The sequence below is a fragment of the Zootoca vivipara genome, chromosome 5, assembly GCF_963506605.1.
Source record: "Zootoca vivipara chromosome 5, rZooViv1.1, whole genome shotgun sequence".
NCBI lineage: Eukaryota > Metazoa > Chordata > Lepidosauria > Squamata > Lacertidae > Zootoca > Zootoca vivipara.
In genome coordinates, this window is record NC_083280.1 from 68903671 (window position 1) to 68918669 (window position 14999).

The 14999-nt window shown below is 43.3% G+C and overlaps 1 protein-coding gene across 1 annotated transcript in view; it reads right to left on the minus strand.

Annotated features, from left to right (window-relative positions):
- OIT3 (oncoprotein induced transcript 3) overlaps nt 1-14999 on the minus strand; it is a 33060-nt gene that overhangs the window by 9603 nt on the left and 8458 nt on the right. Inside the window, exons 4-7 of the mRNA XM_035138054.2 lie at nt 11174-11296; nt 8619-8741; nt 3680-3840; nt 1049-1464 (exon numbers count right to left, since the gene is read on the minus strand). Coding sequence (XP_034993945.2) covers nt 1049-1464; nt 3680-3840; nt 8619-8741; nt 11174-11296 — 823 coding nt within the window. The remainder of the gene's footprint in view (nt 1-1048; nt 1465-3679; nt 3841-8618; nt 8742-11173; nt 11297-14999) is intronic.

A 14999-nucleotide genomic window follows, 5' to 3' on the forward strand; every position in this document is an offset into this window, starting at 1 on the left:
AGCAATTTCACATGTTGTTGCGAACATGCTCTTTGCTTTCGCAGAATGACTCTCTCAACCACCCAAAACACTCTAGGCTTGCATATGACTTCACACACGATGGTGAAGAATAGGCTTGAAGGCCTTTGAGGGCTATGCCAGGCCACTGCGATTTATCCTTGTCCCCATCTGCAGGAGAAGCACATTTAAGCGGGAAGGATAGAGTTCATGATTAGAGAATGAAAGCATTTCTGTTTCACTCTCTGGTTGGTCTGTATGTGTGGAAACATGTCACCCAAGTCTCCAGAATTCTTTCCTCACAAGAAAACTGACCTTGCAAGAGTCTACCCAGGACCTCATTCTTGGGGAGATGGAGAGCATGGAACTATGTATATATTACAGCACATGGTCAAATCCTTTCTGCTGCCTTATGTCTGAAGAGTCCTATGCCCCAGCAATTGCTATGATGGGGATTATCACTACTGGGGGTTGGGGATGGAATGTGTAAAATGGCCTCTTCAAATAATGATGGTAAGATGTGAAAGAAGTCCGGAGTACTTATGTACATCTCCAGTCCAGGGGGACTTATTTTATAAAGGAATATTTTGCAAGGGAGAAAAGCCCCATGCCTCAATGAGGGCCTTAAGCAGGCTTCCCACTGAAGTAATCCAATCACTGAAGATCACAATTCTGCTAATTGGTTAAATATGCTCTAATGGTGGGTCACCAGATGGCCTACAAAGAAGGGCAAATGACTTTAACTCTTGGCACCAAATTAATTACCAGTCATTACAATCACAGGGAGAGTTGGCTCCTGTAACTGCAGTTGTAAGATATCCATTTGCTCACTCAACGACTCCCTCTGGTTCCTTTTTATGAAGAGGGTAGCTTTGCCTGGGTAGCCATGACAGCTGGTGACTGTTCTGATGGGCAGCAGAAAAAAACCATTTTGCCTTGAGAAAGGGGTGGCACTTTCTGTTATCCTACATGCTCTGAGAGACCCAAAACAGCAACGAGAACAGGGGGGTTTGAACATCAGGGAAATGAAAGAAGCAGCACCAACACTCACCCATCTCGAATCAAATAGTACTTCAGGATCTCGTCAGTCTTGGAGGTAGGGGTGGCGAAACAGCTCTCCACCAATGTCTCAAGACCGCTCACATGCACCAAGGGCTCAATTCCAAAATACAGAGAATCTCGGAGTTTAAGGGTGGGGCGAGCATCTCCATAGGCCTCTTCGAACTCATTGTCTTTGAATATCTCGAGGGTAAAGGGGAAGACCCCACGGTTGCGGCTCACGATCTCAAGCGGCGAGTTCTTCACGTTGGGGACGTAGCCCTCTGACATGGTGTAGTGGCGAGGAAATTCGCAAGTCACGGGGATCAACAGCTTCCCTGTGCGGACAATGATGTCGCCATTGCTGCCAGGCGTTTGCTTGGGCAAGCCAGTCACCATATTGGTAGCGATGATTTTGTCATTTACCACCTGGGGCAGAGAAGGAAAGAGAACGTTGTGAAGCCAGATGGACATAGATGAGGAAATATGTGAAGAGGAACAATTCTATCATGACTGGGTCTGTGTGAGCGAATCTGCAAGAGTGCAGGGGGAGAGGGACAGAAGTCAGCTTCTGTGGGAGTAGAAGACAGCTTCCTAAGGACAAGACACTCTACAGTACTGTCAAAATTTGCTTTTTAAAAACATCATTATTATTTTATTTATTGAATTTATATACCTCCCTTTACCCAGAGGTTTCAGGGAGGTTTGCAGAAAAGATCAACATAAAAACCACAATATATATAATCAAAATAAAAACAATGCAATAACGCCCCCCCCAAAAAAACAACATTTTAAAAGGACATAGGATGTCAATCAGATCAACCAAAGGCCTAGTTAAAAAGGAATGTTTTTGCCTGGCACCTAAAGGTGAATAAAGAAGGCGCCAAGCAAACTTCCCTGGGGAGAGCATTCCACAGATAGGGAGTCACTGCAGAGAAGCCCCGTTCTCATGTTGCCACCCTCCAGACCTCTCGAGGAGGAGAAACACGAAGAAGGGCCTCAGAAGATGATCTCAGGGTCTGGGTAGGTTCATATGGAAAGAGGCGGTCCTTGAGGTATTGTACTCCTGAGCCATTTAAAGCTTTATAGTTCAAAACCAGCACTTTGAATTGGACCCAGAAACTAATTGGTAGCCAGTGCAGTTTGGCCAGGATCAGTGTAATATGCTCAAACCATCTTGCTCCGGTGAGCAACCCGGCCACTGTATTCTGCACTAGCTGAAGTTTCCAAAGTGTCTTCAGAGGCAGTCCTACACAGCGGTGGAGGAAGCTGCTCTGGCACCCGGAGCGGCAACCTGCGATGCCGCGCGCATGCGCGACGCTGCACGTAGCACGCATGTGCAGTGCCACTACGAACGGCACATGCACGCTGCGTAGTGATTCTGCGTATGCCTGCTGTGTATAGGCTGCCATGAGAGCGGCAGCCTATACGGCCACTGTGTGTGAGCGGCAGCCCGTAATGCCACTGCACGCGCGCGAGATGTCGCACACCCGCAGTCCGTATGGGCTGCTGCTCATGCACGGAGGGCGTATAGGCCGCTGCGCGAGTGGTACCCTGAGTGTCACCCCCCTCCAGGGTGGCACCTGGGGCGGACCGCCCCATCGCACCCCCTTGCTACACCCCTGGTCTTACATATAACGTATTGCAGTAATCTAACCTTGAGGTTTCCAGAGCATAGACAACAGTAATTAGGCTACCCCTGTGTGTGGGGGGGGGGTGTACCTGGGCCACCATCCCAAGCTGATGGAAGGCACTCCGGGCCACTGAGGCCACCTGAGCCTTGAGTGACAGCAAAGGATCCAGGAATACCCCCAAGCTATGAACCTGCTAGGAAAAAAACCATGTTTCTAGTCTGTATGCTAAGCAAGATAAGAGGGAAAGTGTGTGGGCATGCTGAAATGTCAGGGATGGCCAAATAAGATTTCCAGTGGTTGGCAGATGGGCTGCCCTCTGTAACTCCTTGGCCTTCTCCCATGGTTAGCGAAACAGATATAGAATATGGAAAATAAGGGAAATAGAAATTTCTCCCAAATTTCAGAATTGAATGTGTGTCAAAGGGGGGGAAAGAGAGTAATCACTCCAGCTGTGATAATTTTCATTAAAAAGCTTGTGAGAGGCACCTAGTTGTCCACGGTGAGAACAGGATGCTGGATTTGACGGGCTCTTCTTATGTACTTTAAAGATACATAAGAACCTGACTTTAAATGTACTTTAAATACAGAGAAGAGAGTGGAAACCCAATTAAATAGCTATAAGATTGATCAGGAGCGGCTGAGGAAGCTGTCATTATTCTGTCAGTCAACTAAGGGCACCTTCAATCTCCTCTGTTGCCAGTTGAATAACAAACTATATTTTCTTAAAAACTAATTTTAACAGAGGTGTTTCTTGTTCTTTTGCTTATTTAGTATGCTGTTGGGTGTAAGCGTGTGGCTGATATTGAAATCAAATATAAAAGAAACACTCACTCCTGGAATTGTTCTGCTAAAGGTTGAAGTAAAGCCAATGTAGATTTGCAGTGTCAATGTGCTCTTGAGAATATTCTCACATAAACCAGAATTGCACGGATTCAGTGTTATAGGATTGATAGTCTCTAATGGAGATACATCCTTCCAGCCAACAGGAAAAAGCTAATATTCATACGTACATCTATAGTGGTACCACAGGATTTCAGGGAGAAGATGATGTTGACATGTGTTCCATTGGATACCCCTTTGCAGGAACCATTGATAAGGGAGAGGTCCATCCCTCCAACTAGATCCTTAGGGATGTTCACCTCTATGGAGGTAGATCTGCATAGGACAGGGACTGGAAGAAAGAGAAACTCTAGTGAGTGAGCTGGAAATGAAACTTAGAGAAGCTGCATGAGTCTTCCTTTGATGCCTCTTATCTGCAGCAAATGCTCCCTTCTATAGGCTCCTCTTGCCTGGTGGAAACCTGGCTTTGATGTGCCAGCTTGTAAAATGTGATGATTATTTTAAGCTTTTGATTCAGCTTCTTTAATCCCCCAGAGACCTGTCTGTCTTCTCTACTGTGACATCCTCACCTCTCAGGATGAGAGCTTAACTGTGCTTACGTTTGTATTTCTGAGATCTAGTAGTGCCATGTGCACTTTTGTGATGATTCAGTATTAGAGGGAGGTATTTTATTTTTACCCTAATCTTCCACAAGTCAAGATAGCTTCCAGATGGAAACTCTCCTCCATTTGTGGCGATGCTGCATATGGCTAGCATTGCATTGGCACCGATAGCCTGATCTTCACAGATGAAGAAATTGCCAGGCTACCATTGTAGCAAGAAGGCAAGAAAGTATACTATTGTATATATGAATAATGAAAAATAAATATATAATTGGCCAAGAACTGTGAAACCAATGGCACAGTTTTATTTCATATTTACCTCAGAGAGAACATGTCTGGAATTCACCGACAACACATACCGGTAGAACATTCTGGGGAGATCCCTTGGGGTAAACTGTATTTGATGGATTCCTACACACACACACACACACACACACACAGCAAGTTTACTTTAATTTATGTATCTTACACTTGGCACTTATTTTGTTAGACAGATGAAATGTTTATTAATCTTGACATGAAGTTGACTGCTCTGCTTGTATAGTTGTATTTTGTTTTTTGAAAGCCATTTTCGTTTTAAAAGCTAAAATAAAATGCTAGTTTGTTTGTTTGTTTTAAGGCACTGTGAAATGAGTAAAACAGAAAGTTTGACAAAAGACTAATGGCACCTTTCCATGCGGTGTGACAAACTACTTAAAGAAAGGAGGAGAATTCTGTGACATAGCCTAGTCAGCTATTCACGACAGGGTGAGCTCCCATTGTTCAGTCCTTGCTCCTTGTTCAAAAGCACATCAAAGTGCAAGTAGATAAATAGGTACCGCTCCGGCAGGAAGGTAAACAGCGTTTCCGTGTGCTGCTCTGGTTCGACAGAAGCGGCTTAGTCATGCTGGCCACATGGCCTGGAAAAACTGCAGACAAACACCGGCTCCCTCGGCCAGTAAAGCGAGATGAGCACTGCAACCCCAGCTTCATCCGCGACTAGACTTAATGGTCAGGGGTCCATTTACCTCTACCTTTTTAAAATTTAAACGGCCAAGCAAAAAAACCTATATTTGGATAGCACAAGCCCCTTGTGTGAGCCTAAGTAGCTTTTTGGATGTAGGCCAGTGTCTGTGTCAATTTTGCATAAGGTTACATTATCTTTCTATCTCATGTGTATTCTGGACAGGCAAAAAGCCACTGGCCAATTTGTCTCCTGAGAGGATTGCTCTGATTATTCGGCCTGCAATGCCACTTATCATCAAGCCTTAACTATCCATGAAGTGTTGGATTATCCTGGCCCTTAGAGTGGTGTCTGGAGAATAAAGTGTCCTCTAAGAATCAAAAGTTGCCCATCAGCCTATATCAATGAAGGAACATTTTCAAGGAATGTTGCCCCGTCCTCACAATATCCTGAGGGGTAAAAATTCCAGTTTACTACTGACTGAGGCAGAAAACTCACTTCATATTTACCCATTTGAGTTTAACTAATTTGTGTTCTTTGTTGCCATTACTATACATTCTGTGAGGAAACATCTGAAGGAAAACAAACACACTGTCATCCATATTTAGGGAATTTTCTGAAACACAATCTTCACTGTTTCACTGACACATAATTTTCAAGCTTGAGTGATGAAGAGACTATAAATTATTTTTAGTGCGGAAAGGTACAGATTTATGAATCCTGCTAATGTAACAGTTAGCAGGCATTGATTTTGCCAGGCTTTTCAGAATCAGGAAAACAGGTGCTGCCCCCATTTAAAGTTGATGCATTGATTTCTGACTCCTGGTATCTTGGATAAAAAATATGGTTTTCTTTTTCCTCAAATGTTACTGTTCAAAACTTTTAAAACCATCTGCCCAGTCCAGGAAATAGTTTTGATAAAAAAACAATATGCTGAAGTGTGCACACACGTATGCAGAAAAGTAATATTCCTGCATTTCCCTCCCGGCTTCATCAAGGGTGCTGTTGTGACTGAAGCAGACATAATTTTATTTGTATGCCACCTTTCAGACCATGCTCAAGGTGGCTTACAATGTGTGTGTGTGTGTGGGGGGGAACGCAACTGCAACATAACAAAAGTAGCCATAAACAATAAATAAAACATCAGAAAATGGACAACCAGACTGAACAATTTCCACAAAAATCACCATTTCCACATAAATATAAAATAAAATTTAAAAAACCAACAGCAGCAACAGCAAGAATACCCACCACAACCCAAAGGTTCTGTCTTTCAGCAACTGCTCTGGTAGATACAATGTTTTCCCCCAAATAAGACACTGTCTTATATTTCCGGCATTTTTTTCCTCAAGAAGACACACTATGGCTTATTTTCAGGGGATGCCTTATATTTTAGTACGCATCTAGCCTTGCCTCTTCCTTGGTGCCCTCCAGAACTGCGCCTATATCACTATGTCTTATTTTCGGGGTATGGCTTATATTGTGCAAATGCTTAGAAATCCTGCTATGGCTTCTTTTATGGGTATGCCTTATTTTCGGGGAAACGGGTACACAAGAGAGAAGAGGAATCCATGTATCCCAAATACCAGAGAACAAACCAGAAAGCAGGAGGTTGCCGGGGGGTGGGGTGCGGGGAGAGGCAAACATTACTTTCAAGCTTCTGAGGAGAAATTTGGAAACCATTTCCAGTAATGCCTGTCAGATGGATAACTTTGCATAGATGAATTGATCGGCTCACAGACCTGATTTAGGACATTTATTAAGTCACTCAATGAACTCTTTGATAAATGAGCATGCTTGGTGCTTTTCTGCTGTTTGGATCCCAGTCTGAAGGCCTGTCTCTCATTAATCAAGTATGGCAAGGGCAGAAAATATGTATTTCTTCTTGGAAGCAATTTTTAAAGTGTGTGTGTGGGGGGAACGACATAAGAAAGTGTACTATCTAGATTTCCTTTTTTTCCATCATCCAGCCTTACAGATGAAGGCCAAGTTATATTTCTGAGGCAAATCATAGAATAACAGAATCTTAGAGTTGGAAGGGATCCTAAGGGTCATGTCAACTAAAGCATCCATGACAGATGGCCATCCAAGGTATGAGAGCAGAAACACCATGTTGCACCTGTAGCAGCAAAACCGGATGCCTTCATCTGCCTCACCGCCAATAAAACATGCCTCTCCCATACCCATACAGTGCCCATAGCAGGCACTGTAACTCTCCCAACAGTTTGACTTTACCCCTGAAGGTGTACTCTTGCCAACATTCACCAGCCCTGTCTTTGTGCCCCCTCCCATCTCCACATCTGCTGTGCCAGAAACATACATTTCTTCCAGTGCTTTCTCAAATGTAAATAATTCCTAGCTGATCAAGGGATATAATAGGACCCAGGTGGCGCTGTGGTTAAACCACTGAGCCTAGGGCTTGCTGATCAGAAGGTCGGCGGTTCGAATCCCTGTGACGGGGTGAGCTCCCATTGCTTGGTCCCAGCTCCTGCCAACCTAGCAGTTCGAAAGCACGTCAAAATGCAAGTAGATAAATAGGAACTGCTAGAGCGGGAAGGTAAACGGCGTTTCCGTGTGCTGCTTGCTCTGGTTTGCCAGAAGCGGCTTTGTCATGCTGGCCACATGACCTGGAAGCTATACGCCGGCTCCCTCGGCCAATAATGTGAGATGAGCGCGCAACCCCAGAGTCGGTCACGACTGGACCTAATGGTCAGGGGTCCCTTTACCTTTACCAAGGGATATAATAACTCTCTCTTCAGCAGTATTGAAGGTAATGTTTACTACTAATTTACAGGAAGAGTGTCAAGTGAAACATTAATGTGCAAACTGCTTTGGATAACTGCTGGCCTTGTTACCAACTATATCACCATGCACCTAATTAGAATGAATAAAAAGCTGTATTTATGCTGTTGGAGGCAGGGTCTACATTTTATGTCCCCATAAACTATTGTATGTGTGGTCATAAATGTGTTTTGCTTAATAAAGTGCAGTGGCTGCTCTCTAAACACATTTGTTCCGGAGGATAGCATGTGATAGAGTCTTCTCATTGCACTAGATACGCAAGCTGATGAGCCCACTATTGGGCATATGAGACATTTGTCCCACATATTCTCCTCGCAGAAGAAACCACTGCAGGATGAACCCGCCCAATGCCTCTGACAAATGTGGGGCAGCATAATTTCACAGGTGGGTCAGCATTCTGCTGTGTGAGGGTCGGATACTGTGTTTGCCCATCAAAATGGGAGGTCAGGCAGGAGTGAACTGTGATGGAGCAGAAGAACCACTGAACAAGGGAAGAGGGATCCATGGTGAGCACACAGTCGAGACAAGCATTGAGGAACCAAAGCCAAAAGGTCCAGAACATAACAGAGATCTTCCCCAATGTACAGGGCTAGATGGAATGGGTTGATCTGACCTCAGCGTTTAAGAGGGTCTCCTTCAAAATATACTTCATTTCTAATAGGGTGGGGGCAAAGAAAGTGGGTGGTGCATTTGCCCCACAGCAATATTCTCCTGCACCAGCCACAATGTACTATTTGTCGCTAGCGATCTCCATTGTCCTACCTTGACAAGTGTGGTTGTCATCTGACAAAACAAGACCGCGTGGGCATTCACACTGGTAGGTGTCTTCTACTGTGACGCAGACATGGCTGCAGCCCCCATTGTTGTTGTGGCAGCCTTCAATTTCTAGGATAGAGATAACGGTCAGACACACAAAAATCTTTGCTCAACCCAGATCTGCTTGAGATGAAAGTCTCTATTTGCTCACAACAAGGGGATTTTATAGCAATTGTATCTGTGGTATAAACCTTCATATGTTATACATTAACTTTTGCAATCATTCTGGGCAAAATCTTTTCTAAGCCGCATTGATATGGATGGGAACTGTGGAAGAATATGAATGGGAATTGTGAATAGAACATGAATGGGAAACTGTGGATATGAATGGTGGAAGAACATGAGTAGAAAGTAGGTCGTGCTTTTTGTGCAGCTCTCATTAATTTAAATGGCACTTGTACATGAGATTTTCCCTGTTGGGTGTTACACCAATTTGGAGGAAGAGGCAGCAAACAGAACACATACTTCCTGCTCCCTGTGAATCAATGTAATGTCCTAATCACAATTTCTCAGTTGTGTTTTCTTAAACAAAGAAGTTTTTAATATTTTAAAACGTGTAAAACTTCACTCACAACCTGTGTTTTTAAGTGTACAGTTAACTGTTAAATGCACGCCTAAAGGAGATCCTGCCAAGTTTACAGTTGGTAGCAAATATGGACCGGCTACCATTTTAAGGCAGCCTTTTCCAAGTTAGTGTCCTCCAGTTAGTTTGGGCTACAACTCCCATCCTGCAGGCTGGGGCTGATGGGAGTTGTAGTGCAAAACATTTGAAGGGTACCAGGATGGGAGTGGAGAGTAGCCCTTGGGGCAGTCTCTGTACATACAGAAAGAATGAAAAATTTCCAGGTAGTTTTCAAAACATCCAAGGCATTTCTTAGACTGAGAGGCTCTTAGCAGTTCAAATGAGCTTTAAATCAGTGCCCATGTGTTAGGCTAGGAAACCCCACCACTCTGTGATTATGACCATTAAAACCAATGGTATCCTTTGAAGATTTTGTGGCTGTGCAATAGATGTTGGGGTGGTTGCAAAGTGAATTATAATTTTCCTGGAATGGCTCATAAACCACATGGCATATCAGTAAATATGAAACCGGCCAACTCGGTTGTATATTGCTCAATAAATTCCTTGGAGAGCATTGAAGGCATGAAAAATGTCACCTATTACCTCAGAGTCTTAAAACTATCTATATAGGAAGCACAAAATTTCCAACGTTTACTGAAAAGGAAACAATTACTCTTCCTAGTGAAAACAAAAAAAATAGTGATTAAAATGGATGCTACCTTTGCTTTCCCCCAAAAGCCAGAATGTTAGCTTATGAAGATACTAGATTATGATGGAAGATACTAGATTATGATTGATGAATGTGAAGAGGATGAACTAAAGGGCCTTCTTCCTTGGTTACACCTCTGGTCCCTCCACCATTGATTCTCAGACAACAACCCAGGGCCAAGGTAGACCTATAAATCTGCCAATTAAATTAAATCTGCCAATTAAAAAAAAGTGCCAGTTTTCAAAAAAGTGGAAACAGCATTGGTGGGAAGGGCCAAGAATTACTGGCATAGCACCAATAATTTACCCAAGGTAAATAGCACTTTCAGAAGAGATATTGTTCTTGGGAGTTTAACGGGGAGAGGGAAGATTAAATCCCACTTTCCTGCCTGCTGCAGTCCCAAAGAACTGATGCTGGTTGCATTTATTTAAAATCTACACAGCAAATTCGCACTTAACATCATATGCCATTGATTTCCAGCTGGAAGGCTACGGAGAAAGTGTTTAACAATACAGGGCTCTGCTATGGTACTCTAGTTCCTATTGTGTAGTTCACATTTCTGTCGTTGTCCCATTCAACTAGTTGTTGTTGTTGTTGTTGTTATTATTATTATTATTATGGAAGAGAACTCATGCTGTAACACAGGGATGGGAAACTTGTGACCTTTCAAATGTTTTGTTGGAGCCATACATACATCATTTTATTTGTACGCCACCTTTCCATAGCCACAACCATGCCTGAGGCCGCTTACAAAATGCAAAGAATTACACAAACATAACAAAAGTACTAGTTACAGGTAGGTAGCCGTGTTGGTCTGACGTAGTCAAAACAAAATCAATTTTTTTTAAAAAAATCCTTCCAGTAGCACCTTAGAGACCAACTAAGTTTGTCATAGGTATGAGCTTTTGTGTGCATGCACACTTCTTCACATACCCTGAAGAAGTGTGCATGCACACGAAAGTTCATACCTATGACATAACAAATTAGTCATAAGTCATTAATAAAATACCAAAAAGTACACGAGCAAATTGAACAATTTCCACATAAACCATGATTATAGACACAAAAAGATACAAATAAATAGCATCAGTAACAGCAACACACACCCCAACAAAAACCTTTAAACAATACGCCAGCCAAAGTCTGTTAACCAGCCTCAGCTTTTGTAGTCCCAGGTGTAAGTCAGTCAGTCCCAGGTGTAAAAAAGGCCAGCAAGGGATCCTTACTCACCCTGGCAGGTCTTTCCATCCTTTCCTAGAATTCGCCCAACTCCACATTCACAACGGTAGGAGTTCTTGAGGTTCACACAGAACTCGCTACAACCTCCATTATTCCGTTCACATTCATTTTCATCTGTGGGGGAAAACAGGAGCCACAAATCCACAACTTAACAATATGAAACTGGTGGTTAAGATGTGCAATATGCAAGCCAATTTCTCCATTAATGAAACCTGAATCAGGGAATCATTTCCCCCCACCCCTTTAGGTGGCACAGGATGATAATAATAAGGATCACCTTACATGTTGTGAAAAGACAGCCAGGATTCTGAGTCTAAAGAAAAAGCTCTGTTCTCACTTGCATCACACACATGGACATGGCACACAAAAATAAATGGAAGAGTTATATGAACCAGATGTCTGTGCCATCATGTTTGTTTTTTGGGTGAATCTTTTACATGACATAGCACAGCTGGAGTATACTAGGTACTTTGCGTGCAGCTCGAATCTCATTGAATCTGGACTCAGCTACATTAGTCAAAAAACAGTGTTTTGAATGCATTATAAACATGCAACACCAGATGTAGAGGGAATTCTAAGTGATTTTCCATAGCCTTTTTGTTTTATTTTGTTATGAAAATTTAATTTCTGACTTATTTATAGTGGTTTTTTCCTGTGTATAGATCAAGCCCTATATTACATTTTCTGTAGAGTAATATACAGTGATACCTCGGGTTAAGAACTTAATTCGTTCTGGTGGTCCATTCTTAACCTGAAACTGTTCTTAACCTGAGGTACCACTTTAGCTAATGGGGCCTCTCTCTGCTGCCATGCGATTTCTGTTCTTATCCTGAAGCAAAGTTCTTAACCCGAGGTACTATTTCTGGGTTAGCAAAGTCTGTATCCTGAAGCATCTGTAACCCGAGGTACCACTGTAGAGAAATATCTGCTTAATAAATGCTGGAAGTCCCTGTACCCAATTAAACTAATGTTAAAAAAGATGAAGGGGAAATCAAGACAAACCAGACCACTGATTCCTAGATGAAAATATGCTATAGTTTTTCAACTTCCATGAAATTCCAGAGGGCTGAGAAGAGGGAGGTACTCAGCATATTCTTCAAAGTGATTTTCTTTTTCTAGTTAGATAGCTCAACGAAACATTTCCAGGGCATTTTAATTCAATGGGTTTTTTTTGACATCTCATTTGTCAGCTATGTGCATAAAGACTAGGAACTAGGCCAGATTTTATGGGGTGAGTGGTGGAGATATTATTAGGACAAGAGATTCATTAGTACCCTATTATTAGCATTCTATTAATTAGTAATGCTTAAAGGTAAAGGTAAAGGTACCCCTGACCATTAGGTCCAGTCGTGACCGAGGGAGTCGTCATCTCGCATTATTGGCCGAGGGAGCCGGCATATAGCTTCCAGGTCATGTGGCCAGCATGACAAAGCCACTTCTGGCAAACCAGAGCAGCACACGGAAATGCCATTTACCTTCCCGCTGTAGCGGTTCCTATTTATCTACTTGCATTTTGACGTGCTTTCGAACTGCTAAGTTGGCAGGAGCTGGGACCAAGCAACAGGAGCTCACCCCATCATAGGGATTCGAACCGCCGACCTTCTGATCAGCAAGCCCTAGGCTCACATTGAAATCAGTGGGAATTAATTCTGAGTAGGATTGCACAGTTAATCAATGATGAAACCCAGAGAACTTCTATACTTGTCTATCATTGGGTAGAATTCCATTACATATCGGCAAATTCAGGTTGCTCAATTAAAGTTCATTTGGTGTTCTTGCATGACAAATGGGCTTTCCCTTAAAAGGATTTTTTGAGAGAAGGAATGTGATGCAGAAAAATGTAGGATAGCAATTGCTTAACCTCGATGGAAACAAATTAGAGTGAATGCTCAATAAACAGCTGACACCACCCAACCTCCCCACAAACTTTGCATATACAGATCAGGTTGAATGCTCAGTAAAAATCAGAATGACGAATGCTCATCTGAAAGCAACCCCAGGTCTTCAAAAGCTTTTTAAAAGAAGAGCTGCTATTTACCAGAGATCACACTAGTGGGCAGTGTGGCATTAATCCAAACTTTGCAAGCCATAAATGGTTTGAGGATTGCTGCAGTAACTTAAGAAACTTGAAGAAAGGAATTTCAGAAAGAGCTGCTGAGAATTAAGATTCATAGCATATAGCAGGGGAACCGCATGTTGAATTAAAAGCTAAACCAGTTAACTTGATTGAGGAAAGACCTATCAGATGATGGTGCTCAATGCTGTGGGAGCATTGCCAGACCCCAATCCGGCTAGATTCCCCAGGATCCTCAATTAGGAATCAGGGAATGCAGAAGGAAAACTTGAGAATGTGGGAAGGAGGAAGGCAATGGTTTTTGAAATATACCTGAAGTTGTTATTATGCAGAACTCAGGAAACTAATTAGGAATGCGAATAAGCCTCAGAGATCTCAGGCAGAAGAATGTGAGGATTGCATTAATATAGTTTCCCTAATATATGCATTTTAATCCATGTTTATTTGCTGGAGAACTGCCTCACAAAATAAGGAGAAGTTGCCAATTTCAAATTGCAACTGCATTTCAGTTCACAGACTGGTTCATGAAGTGCAAATTAGATATTATTATTATTATGAAACAGGCACTGCTGCTTCTGACAGAGGAGGCAGGTCCAGCTGGGCACTCTTAGGAGCACAGCCTCTTTGGCTTCCACTGCCTGAGGTGGCTGCTTACCTTGCCTCATGAATGGGCCGGCCCTGGTGGCTGCAGGCACATAAGAGACAAGCTGACCCTGAGTGAGAGAGGACTTGAACAGATCAGCAGAGGAAAAGCCTCTAATGAGAGGAGGGTGGGTGCTGGGATTGTGAATATGTATGAGACTAGCTTTACACTAACCTTGAGCTGTTATTTGGTCTTTGCAAGCAAAGCTGCTGCCCTTTGACTGGCTCTAAGCATTTACTGTCTGACACTGAGGTTTTAGCTGCTTCCGCACAGTCTCCAAGATGCCAGGAGAATTAAGCCAGGCACGTAATCATGGCAGCATGGAAACAATGTGCAGCCCTCCTAATTAACCCCCCAAATATTGCCTTCGTCCACTTTTCTCCTCTGCAAGCTGAGATCTCTTCGGGTTTTCCAAGGGTGCAACAACAAACTTAAGTGCAAACAGTTTGTGCTGGCTCAACACCCAGTTTAGTGATTGCACATCCATTGGGTTGGGGCTGCTGCAATCCACTTTTGGTATTTGCTCTGGGCCAGTATGGACCGTATTTGAAAAGCCTGATTCAGGGCTGGAGCACAGCCACACTCTCCACTCCCCATATGGAGACGGCCAATCTGTTTGTGCCCTATGCGCATAGGACTTTACACATTTGGACTGCCCACATGGTACACTGGCTCTATATGGTTAGAGCAGATCCCCTGAATGCCTGTGCCCATGCTGTGCCAGAGAGAGGAAAGGTAGATTACAGTACTGGGAAAGCACTTAGTCCTTAAGAGAGATTGGTTTATTCCAACCTTTGACTATTGAACTGTCCCTATTCTGTATTTTGCACAGGTCTGTTTACAAAGGATTTATGGGGACCCAGGTGGCGCTGTGGTTAAACCACTGAGCCTAGGGCTTGCTGATCAGAAGGTCGGTGGTTCGAATCCCTGTGACGGGGCGAGCTCCCGTTGCTCGGTCCCAGCTCCTGCCCACTAGCAGTTCGAAAGCACGTCAAAATGCAAGTAGATAAATAGGAACCGCTACAGCGGGAAGGTAAACGGCGTTTCCATGTGCTGCTCTGGTTTGCCAGAAGCGGCTTTGTCATGCTGGCCACATGACC